Here is an 11686-nt window from a genome sequence, read left to right as displayed (position 1 = left end):
GCCAAAGTTTTTCTGGATCCGAGAGGACGTCATTCCATTTGAGATGACCTAGCACAAATCAGACGTCGGGATGCCCGTGGTCCGTGCCACCACGCAAGTGGACCTTTTATAGTTCAAAACTTTAACCCGCACTCCCACCCCCATGCGTGCGATACATGAGGGAGCACTAGTGGGTGCCAAGATGAGCCGCCTATGGCCTTTTCCTGATTTGAAACCATTTTACGAGAAACCCAATAAAAGTAAGTGTGTTTTTATTCTCTAAAGTTCCGATTAGGTATTGAGTGTTTGTTTGTGCAGGTGAGGAATCAATCTTCAGCTCACTACTGGATCATGAAGAGGGTCTTATGGTGCGTCGTCCCATAAATCCAAATGACGAATCTATTCTCGAACGCACCCGCAACAATATTTTGTTCTCCACCACCTGCCGCCCGGAACCTGTAGTTTCCGAGGCAATGTTTGCGAAAGGTGAGGAGATTGTTGCGAAAGGTGAGGGAGTTCTGAAACCTCGTCCTCTTACTACACTAACTTCTAGCGGGGTGATAGTACTTCTTTCTTCTAGTGAGGAGTCATTACCCCATGAAGAAGAAGAGTTATCTTTTGATGCTAATGACTTTGAGAGTATCATGCATGCTATTACTGGTCTGACCCGCAAACGGAAGTAAAACCCATCTACTAGTAAAAATGTGGATGCGGGGAAAGACACTGCTGAAGCTGCTACTGATGAAGAGGATCATCAGGTTGTGGATGTGGATGCCTCCGAACCAGCTGGTAGGGGCAAATCCAAACTGTCCAAACCATTTGTTCCCAAAAAATGTAAGCGGACAAAATTGAGGGATCGCATCAGTAATATTACATCAACCCAAGTTATTCCAGGTAACACCGTTGGTGCGCAAGGATTCCTTGTTTTCTGATACTGAAGTATGTCATGAGTATCTTCAGCAAGGAATTCCTCATGCGAAGAAGAAACGTCAAAGTGGATGCCCTTGTTACGAGTTAACAAACAATTTTTCCTACACTCTAGCTAATGCCGTCTCCACAAGTCAAAAAATCTATCGAGACTGGCTAGCTATGAATCATTCATGGGAGGACTTAGAATCCGAAAAGGCAAAGGCGAAGAAGGAGGCTGAATAAGCCAAAAAAGAAGCTGAGGGATACCACCTAGCTGCCAATACTGCTGAGAGACAACTGTCTGATGTGAACAAGGCATTGGAAGGCTCGTGGAACCATCGCTGAAGAAAACAATGTTTTCTTATAACAGCAAGTGGATACTCTAAAAGCCGAAGCGTCCGCTACGGATGAACGCCTTGTCAGCCTTGCCTCCAAGAAGAGGGAGCAGGCCCTGGAATGTGCTAAGCACAAAATGGACCTCATCCGGTCTAAAGCGGACAAGAAATGGCTGATGGTAGAAGGAATTCCTCAGGTAACTTCTTCTTTCGTACTTTCTTTTGATAGATTTAATATTTAGTGTTTCCTTACACTTTCTCTATTGTAGGTTATCAAGCACATTCGTGAAGGTGCTGAACTTGCAATTGTCTCGCAACCAAACAGGGTTTCTCGAAGGCGTAAAGTTCGCCGAGGAGAAACACCCACTTGAAGAATTCAAACTTCATGGCCAAGATACTGCCAAGATATACTCTGAAAAGACAGAAGCTTTCAACAATCTTAAATTTCAGATTGAAGAAACAGTGTTGGAGCTTGCTGATCAAGATGATAGCGTAGATCTTTTTAAGGCCTACTTTACCTCTGACCATGAAGAAAATTAAGAAGACCAAGAAGATGAAGATGCGGATGGGGATGATGAAGATCCCCCGTTGTAATTACTATATTTTTTGTAATCCGTATGTATTCTTCTTTCCTGTAATCGTTGTAAAACTTTGTAAACCCTTTTGACTATATATAAGGAGTTATTCCTCCTTCACACTTTGTTTATTGTATAATATAAGTGTTAGACTTGTACGATCTTCTTAATTGTCAATAAAGGATTATGCGAATTTATGTTAAGGACCCACAGATTCTTCGTGGTACATGAACCAGGAAATACTTGTTGCCTAAGACTTGTAGATGACGTCAAATAAAGGTTTTTAATAAGAAAGGCACGCAGGACAATATATTGCAAATTGTGACATTAAATGTCTTTTCTACTAATCTATTGGGGCATGCAGGCCAAATAAAAAGTAAATAATAACATACTTAACCTAAATGTAATACTTTTTCAGTTGTGCAACATTCCAGGTTCTAGGAACTTCAGTCCCATCTAGCTTTTCCAACTTATATGCACCCTTGGATAATACTTCTTTTGCTTTGTAAGGGCCTTCCCAAGTTGGGGCCAACTTGCCCGGAGGCTCTTGACCAGACGCTTCTTTGTTGCGGAAGACAAAGTCTCCCGCATCAAAAGTGCATTTCTAGACCCGCAAGTCATAGTACTTTTGTAATTTACGTTTATAGTTATGTTCGCAGATCAATGCTAACTCTCACATTTTTTCAAGGAGGCCGAGATTCATCCGCAACTCTTTCTCATTGTTGTTGTTTAATAACGTTCGTGTGGATGGGATCCCGATTTCGGCCGAAATCATGGCTTCGGTGCCATAGGTCAGGCTGAATGGTGTTTCAGAATTGCCTGATTTCTTCGGGGTGCGGAAGGCCCAAAGTACATGGGGCAACTCGTCTACCCAGCCTCTTCTTTTAACTAATAACCATGCCATGATTCCGTTCTTAATGGTCCTATTTGCTCTTTCAACTTGGTCATTGGCCTGCGGGTGGGCTACAGAAGTAAACACTTGTTTGACATGCAATTCTTTCAGCCATGCTTGCAACCCGTTGTCTGCGAATTGAGCTCCATTGTTGCTAATTGATTCTTGCGGGAGGCCGAAACGACAGATAATGGATTCCCACAAGAATTTCTTGACACTCGATGCGGTGATGGAAGAGACCGTCTTGGCCTCTACCAACTTGGTAAAATAATCGATCGCCACAATCAAGAATTTGACGCGTCCCGGGGCTTTTGGGAAATGACCCATGATATCAATCGCCCACTTTTGGAACGGCCAAGCGGATGTTACTGGTACAAGCTCATTTTTTGGTCGCAGAGTATTGGGGCATGGCGCTGACATGAATCACACTTCATGATTTTGTGCACCGCGTCCATGTGCATTACTGGCCAATAATACCCTGGGTTCATCAATTTGGCCACGACCATCCTTGGACCCGAATGAAGACCACAAATCCCTTCATGAACCTCTCGTATCAGATAATTCGCATCTTCGGCATCCCCACATCTCAGGAGTGGGCCGCGGAAGGATCGTCGACTTAAAATACCATCCTGTACTTGATAGTTCAGAGCTTTGTGTCTAATCTTTTGAGTCAAAGCTTTCTCTTCCGGGAGAGCTCCTAACGTCAAGTAAGATATGATTGGCGTCATCCTGGATTCAACGCCGGTCTGTATTAATAACACTTGGTTTTGCGAGACGGATGGTCGATCAAGAACTTCTACACGATTGTCTTTAGCAAAGTGTTCAAAATTCGTTGAAGCCAACTTGCTAACAGCATCCGCCGACTTGTTTTCACTTCGTTTGATATGAATGACTTTGCACGATAAAAATTCAAGGATCAAATCCTTTGCTTGTGCTAAATATGAAGCCATCACATCATTTTTTGCTTCATAAGTCCCATTGATTTGTCCCGCAATTAACATATAATCAACCCGCACTTCCAAGTGTTTCACCCCAAGTTTCTTAGCTATCCGCAATCCTGCCAAGAAAGATTCATACTTTGCCTCATTGTTGGTACTCTTGAAGTCCAATTTTATGGCGTAGGTAAATTCATTTCCCTAGGGGTTCAACTGTTGGAATTACGTATGCCCGAGACACATACTTATATTAATGTGGCTAACTGTGTTTGATCCAAGTCGGGTCATACCCAATAACAAGCTAGACGACACCAAATGTATTCTTTTAATGATTTGATCATTTAAATGAATACCGAACACTACGTGTTTAGAAAATTGGTTTTCTAAACAAACACACTTGAGGATTTAAATAAATTATCTGGATAATTTGTTTATATAAATTAATTATTTAATTGGTTAAATAATTATATAAATGTATGTACATTTTATAAAAATGAGTTTTATAAAATGAATGGAGATGTTTTAAATGGTTAAAACAAAATACAAAACAAAAAAAAAAAAAAAAGGAAAACAAAACAAAAACCGGCCACCCATGTGGGGGTGGTGGTTTTACCCAATCAAAGACCAAGATGCTCTTTGGTTCTCCTTTTATGTTCCTCCATTCAACACACATGTATTTTGGGTCTTGTTTTCTTTTGTATTTTCAAGTGTAAAACTCTCTCTCTTTCTCTCTCAATATCCACGGCCACTTTGGCCAAAGAAAGGGGGGTGTTTTGTGAGCTTGATTCAAGTGTTCTAATCCTAGCAACAAGTTGGTGTTGTTGTTTAAAAGCTTGGGGTATCAAAAGCTTGAGGGTTTCTCCTTTGCAACCTTGCCATTTGAAGACATTATCTTCTTCATCCACCTACATCTTCTCATAAGGTATAAGAAGGTACAATTTACTTTTGTGAGCATCTTGTTCTTGTAATATTGATCCTTGTTCTTTGGGTTTTAGTTTTAACATAATGGTATGTTCATAACAAGTTTTAAAATCTAAGCTTCCGTTGCGTTTTCTAGTTAAATATGGTTAACTTGAACTTTGATAATCTTGTATAAAACCCAACAATGGCATCAAGAGCCGGTTACAAGGACTTATGCTTCTTTTGTATTCATAAATTTCGGATTTTTTTTTTTTCATGGGTGAAAAGGGAAGTCCGAAAATTTGGTGGATTTTACCCCTCATGGTTTTGTAAGATCTTGACATGCATGGAAAGATCTTAGGAAACCATTATTAACATTTGGATGTTGAATATAAAAAAAAAAAAAAAATTGGCCGTAGCCTTTTGGGGGGGGGGGCGATTCTTTTTTGGGGGTATTTGGGCATTGGTTGCTTAGGTTGCATGCTTAGAACATTTGGTATGTTTGATTGTGTCATAACCGAAACCTAGACCTTGGATGTGTTGATTGTTGTTTGTGTATGTTGATTATGTTTATTATTCAATATGGTTGTAATAATTCATAATCTTAGGCTTGTGTAATTTATTTATTCATAAATTGGTATGTAATAAATAGATTAGTTGCATTTTCCTTTTTTTTAGAAAAATATGTATTAGGATACATTTTGTAAAAAATTGAAGATGCAAGAATTGGTGGATTTGGGCCTTGGACCGAAATTTTGGGCTTGTTGGGCCTCACCGGCCCATCATGGGATTCAAGCCCATTAGGCCCATAAATTTCACTCTTGGGCCCAAGAAGACTTTTGGAAGTTTGGAGCCCATTAACAAGCCCAACAAGAACACAACAACTTGGAGAGGATACTTGAAGCATTTGGATGCAAGGTCAAGTGGGAGTCAACATTCCATCCTTGTGTCATGTTTTGTCCCTTAGGTGTGACTTATGACCTATACTTGTTTCGGCTAACAAGTATGGTCAAATTTAGCGGTTTTCGGTTATGACTATATTTTGCATGTGTATGCTTGGTTGTTTGTTTTACTTAATGTAATGTGTGGTTGATAGATATTAGGATATCCAAACCGTCACATAGGAACGACAACAAGCATAAAACGGGTTCTAATATATATTTGGTAATATCGCGTCAATTAGTTTAATTAAATGGGTTTATTAAAACTAAGCGATCACTCACCTATAATAAAATTGGTTTTATTATAACTAGAACCTTGAAAATTGGTTTTCAAAATCGCCATATTTCTAAATGCATGTTAGGATATGGCATAATGTTTTTCAACTAGAATATTTGAAAAATTTAAAATCCCTTTTTTCATAATTACCAAAGAAACAAGTCTAACACCATCCTTTTGTATGACACTTAACGTATTAGGAAACTTTTAATGGGATAAAGGTCACCTAACCATTTTGAGCAAACTAATATACTTAGGGTAATATTAACATATTTGTGGGATAAAGGTCACCTAACCACTTGTATGTTAATCTTACATGTTTATACAAGTAGGACGACTTGAATTAGAAACCATGTGATAAAGGTCACCTAAGCATGGGATCTAATGGTGTTGATGGGATAAACATGCCAACACGAAATAAGGATTTCGAATGGTCCCATACCTCTAGAAGTTGCAAAGGGTTGCAATTGTCAAGATTGACTACCTTGTTAAATCAAATAACGGGATAAAGGTCACCTAACCGAAATTTGATTTATCATTGGATTCTAGAATTTAATTATTATTTTAAAATTTGGAATAAAAGGGTATTAATAATTAAATTGTTTATAATACTAAAATAAAACTTTGTTAAATTTTGTAGATGGCCGCTAACAATGCAAACACCTCTACCCATAACACCCGTAACCTATCCTTAAGAACCATCCTTGAAAAGGATCGTCTAAACCATAATAACTTTATGGATTGGTATCGCAACTTGAGAATAGTTCTCAAACAAGAAGAGATATCATATGTCTTAGACGATCCCATTCCCGACGAGCCTAACGTGGAAGATGAGGAGGCGTATAACAATTGGGTCAAGTACACCAAAGATTCGGTGCAAGCCTCTTGCCTCATGTTAGGGACTATGATTCCCGAAATCCAAAAGGATTTCGAGCATCATGGGGCATACGACATGATAACTCAATTGAAGGAAATGTTCCTTCAACAAGCTAGAGCGGAACGTTTCGAAACGGTTCGAGCGTTTCATGCATGTCGTATGGAGGAAACCCAAAGCGTCTCATCTTATGTCCTAAAGATGAAAAGCTACATCGAAAAGCTTCGTAGGTTGAATTGTCCCGTGTCTAATGAGTTGGCTACGGATTTGATCCTCAACTCTTTGACCAAAAGGTTTGAAACCTTTGTCATGAATTATAACATGAATGGGTGGGACAAAAGCATTGGTGAGCTTCACGCAATGCTAAGAACGGCCGAAGCGGGAATGGGTAAAAGGGTTTTACCCGTTCTAACAATCAATGAAGGAAAAAGGGGACATAACTCCAACCCCAAAGCAAGTGTTGCTAAGGGCAAGGGCCACGTCCAAGGAAAGGGAAAGAGGAAAGCCATCACGCCCATCAAACCGAAGGAAAAGAAGCAAAAGGTTGCGGCGCAAGATCCATGCTTTGAGTGTGGAGAGATAGGTCATTGGAAAAGGAATTGTCCGACCTATCTCAATGCGTTAAAAGATAAGAGGGATGCGGGGCATACCTCAGGTATTATCTTTACTATACATATTGAACTAAATGTTATTTCTTCAAATACATGGGTACTTGATACCGGATGTGGAACTCACATTTGCAATTTGTTGCAGGGGTTCAAAAGAAGTAAACAACTCAACAAAGGGGACATTAGTCTCTTTATGGGCAATGGAGCAAGAGTTGAAGTCCAAGCCCAAGGAGACTACTTGTTAAAGCTTCCAAGTGGTTTGGAAGTAATTTTGAAGAATGTTTTGTATGCTCCTAAGTTAAGGAGAAACATTATTTCCGTGTCTCTTTTAAAACAATGTGGCTTTGATCTTAAGTTTATTGATTATGATATTCATGTTTTGATGAATGGCATATTTTATTTTAAAGCTATACCCATAAATGGTATATATGAAATAGATCAAATTGGTGCGTCACATAGTAGTTCAATGTACAATGTCAACACCAAGAAACTCAAGAAGGACTTGGGTGATTCCTATCTTTGGCATTGTCGCCTTGGACATATAAGCAAGAATCGCATGCAAACTCTTCGCAAGAATGGTATTCTAGAAACAAATGAGTATGATTCATTTGATGTATGTGAATCTTGTTTACAAGGCAAAATGACAAAGCAACCCTTTAATAAAACTTTTGAAAGGTCAAAAGAATTATTGGGTATCATACATTCGGATGTATGTGGTCCTTTTAGACCAATGACTAGGAATGGTGAAAGATACTTCATTACCTTTATTGACGATTATAGTCGATATGGTTATGTGTACTTAATGAAACACAAAGATGAAGCTTTTGAAATGTTCAAAGACTTCAAAACTGAAGTAGAAAGACAACTCAAGACCACAATCAAAGTACTTCGTAGTGATAGAGGAGGTGAATACCTAAGTGGTGTTTTTCAAGATCATCTTAAGAGTTGTGGAATTATTTCACAACTTACTCCACCTGGAACACCACAACATAATGGTGTGTCTGAAAGGAGAAATCGTACCCTATTAGATATGGTTCGATCGATGATGGCTAGAAGCACTTTACCTCTATCATTTTGGGGCTATGCTTTACTTTCCGCTGTTCGCATATTGAATATGGCTCCAACCAAGAAAGTGGAGAAGACACCTTTTGAAATATGGCATGGAAAGGCTCCATCGCTATCATTCTTAAGAGTTTGGGGTTGTGTAGCTTATGTAAAGCAATACACCCCAAACAAATTAGAAGTCCGATCCACTAAGTGTATCTTTATAGGTTATCCTAAAGATGATTTAGGATATTACTTTTATGATCCTAGTGAGCAAAATGTTATTATTGCTCGAAAGGGTAAGTTCTTGGAAACTAAGTTCCTTAAGGAAGGAACTAATAGTAGAACAGTGAAACTTGATGAGGATCAAGAACCACAAGATGATACACAATTGGTTGATACTAGCACTCAACAAGAGGTTGTTGAAAGTGATCAAGTGGTTGATCAAAACACACAAAACGTTCGCAGATCTGGTAGAGTTAGCAATCCACCTGAAAGATATGGATTTTTTATAGAAGGTTGCTACGTGGTAGATTCGGATGAACCAACCACATACCGTGATGCAATGTCCAAGAATGATTGTGACAAATGGCTTGAAGCCATGAACGTTGAGATGCAATCCATGTATGACAACCAAGTTTGGGAATTGGTTGAACTACCACTCAACTCCAAAGCTGTTGGAAGTAAGTGGGTTTTCAAAAGAAAAACTGATATGCATGGAAACTTGGATACTTATAAAGCAAGACTTGTAGCTAAGGGTTTCACTCAAACTCAAGGGGTTGATTATGATGAAACTTTTTCGCCTGTGGCAATGCTAAAGTCTATTAGGATATTATTTGCCATAGCTGCACATTATGATTATGAAATTTGGCAAATGGATGTCAAGACCGCTTTCCTAAATGGATATCTTGAGGAAGATGTCTATATGGTTCAGCCTGAAGGTTTTGTCGATCCGAAACATCCTAATAAAGTATGCAAGTTAAAGAAATCAATCTATGGATTGAAACAAGCATCTAGAACTTGGAATCATCGTTTTGATGAAGAAATCAAAAATTTTGGATTCATCAAGAATGCTGATGAGGCTTGTGTGTATAAGAAAGCTAGTGGGAGTATAATTACCTTCTTAGTATTGTATGTCGATGACATTCTACTATTTGGAAATGACATTCCAACCATGGAAAGCGTTAAGGCTTGGCTTGGAAGTAGATTTTCCATCAAGGATCTTGGTGAAGCTGCCTATATTTTGGGAATAAAGATCTATAGGGATAGGTCAAGGCGCTTGATAGGTTTGAACCAAAGTACATACATTGATAAGATCTTGAAAAGGTTCAAGATGGAAAACTCCAAGAAAGGTTTTGTACCTATTCAAAGAGGGACCATATTGAGTTTAGCTCAATGTCCAAGCTCAAAGGATGAGCAAGAGATGATGAAACAAATCCCATATGCTTCTGCTATAGGATCCATTATGTATGCGATGATATGTACTAGACCGGATGTGTCATGCGCTTTGAGCATGACAAGCAGATACCAACAGAATCCAGGAAACAGTCATTGGATGGCTGTTAAGAACATATTGAAATACCTTAGGAGAACTAAGGATATGTTTCTGATATATGGATCTGGTGAGGAGGAACTCGCTATAAAAGGTTACACGGATGCGAGCTTCCAAACTGATCGAGATGATTCTCGATCACAGTCTGGGTATGTGTTCACTCTTAATGGAGGAGCTGTCTCTTGGAAGAGCTCAAAACAGGAAGTGGTAGCATTGTCCACTACAGAATCAGAATACATCGCCGCTTCATTGGCAGCTCAGGAAGCTGCATGGTTGAAGAAATTCATTACTGATCTAGGGGTGGTCTCTTCCATTCAAGACCCCCTAGAAATCTTTTGTGACAACGAGGGTGCGATTGCACAAATCAAGGAACCTCGTTCGCACCAAAAGACAAGGCACATAGAGCGGAGATTCAACTACATAAGGGATGAAGTTGAAAAAGGAAAGATATGTATTCGCAAAGTTGGAACTGATCAAAATCTTGCGGATCCATTCACGAAGCTCCTAGAAAGACCGAAACATGAGCGTCATGCGAGTGGCTTAGGACTCCGATATTCTAGTAATTGGATTTGATCTATTTTGTATTTACGTTTAAAAGACTTTTGTAATTTAACTCTTTTATATGATTATGGAATCTTGAGTTAAATTCTAATTTTGCATGTTTAATCCATGAATAAGTTATCTTATTCTAAAAGTCCGTAGTCGATCACATTTGTGGGAACAAATATGAAGCAAGACTATTATGAACTAGGATTGGTGGATATTCATAAGGAATGAATATGGAGCATAGGTTTGCTGCCAAGGTTCATAGATATTTGTGGGATACGAATATTGGACTGACCCGCTCTCAATATTACTACATGGAGTCAATGGACCTGATCATTAGTAATTTTGAGTAAAGGAGAATTTCATATTATCCTTAGACCTGAGATGTATACTGGGTCTTGATTTTCACCAAGTATTACACTTTGACTCTGCCCTTCGCTATTCGTAAAAGATGGTACATAAGGATGAGCTCAGGTGGAGTATAAAGTGATAGTGAGAGGCGTATACAGTCAAGATGGAATTTGTTCCTCTTATGTGTTGAGAGTTTAGATGTCTAAGGCCTGATAAAGTTGAATTGTAAAGAGAATGATCGCCTATGTCTCTTAGATCCAACATGACATCTAGTAACAAAGGGATATAATGATAGATTCACCTAAATCATATCAAGTAAGGGACTTGAAGGGATGATGTTAATGAATGGCACTTCGTCAAACACATTAGGGGTGGTGAACTGTTGTTAGGCGGTATTCACCACTTGCATTAATTTTCTATGTATCTCGTGCAAGTGGGAGATTGTTGGAATTACGTATGCCCGAGACACATACTTATATTAATGTGGCTAACTGTGTTTGATCCAAGTCGGGTCATACCCAATAACAAGCTAGACGACACCAAATGTATTCTTTTAATGATTTGATCATTTAAATGAATACCGAACACTACGTGTTTAGAAAATTGGTTTTCTAAACAAACACACTTGAGGATTTAAATAAATTATCTGGATAATTTGTTTATATAAATTAATTATTTAATTGGTTAAATAATTATATAAATGTATGTACATTTTATAAAAATGAGTTTTATAAAATGAATGGAGATGTTTTAAATGGTTAAAACAAAATACAAAACAAAAAAAAAAAAAAAAAGGAAAACAAAACAAAAACCGGCCACCCATGTGGGGGTGGTGGTTTTACCCAATCAAAGACCAAGATGCTCTTTGGTTCTCCTTTTATGTTCCTCCATTCAACACACATGTATTTTGGGTCTTGTTTTCTTTTGTATTTTCAAGTGTAAAACTCTCTCTCTTTCTCTCTCAATAT

At 38.5% G+C, this 11686-nt stretch overlaps 1 protein-coding gene across 1 annotated transcript; it reads right to left on the bottom strand.

Moving 5' to 3' along the window:
* Positions 1-3055: 3055 nt before the first annotated feature.
* Positions 3056-3640, bottom strand: LOC143578816 (uncharacterized). The gene has a single exon (XM_077062290.1). The coding sequence runs from the start codon at positions 3638-3640 to the stop codon at positions 3056-3058; it is 585 nt and encodes a 194-aa protein (XP_076918405.1).
* Positions 3641-11686: the final 8046 nt, after the last annotated feature.

Source organism: Bidens hawaiensis, unplaced genomic scaffold (assembly GCF_021521415.1).
Source record: "Bidens hawaiensis isolate Kalapana, Puna unplaced genomic scaffold, B.hawaiensis_p1.1 tig00029352_1, whole genome shotgun sequence".
Taxonomy (NCBI): Eukaryota; Viridiplantae; Streptophyta; class Magnoliopsida; order Asterales; family Asteraceae; genus Bidens; species Bidens hawaiensis.
This window is presented reverse-complemented; position numbering and strand designations above follow the sequence as displayed.

Coding starts and splice junctions, on each gene's coding strand:
- LOC143578816 (XM_077062290.1), bottom strand. CDS start 3,640: ATGGCTTCATATTTAGCACAAGCAAAGGATTTGATCCTTGAATTTTTA.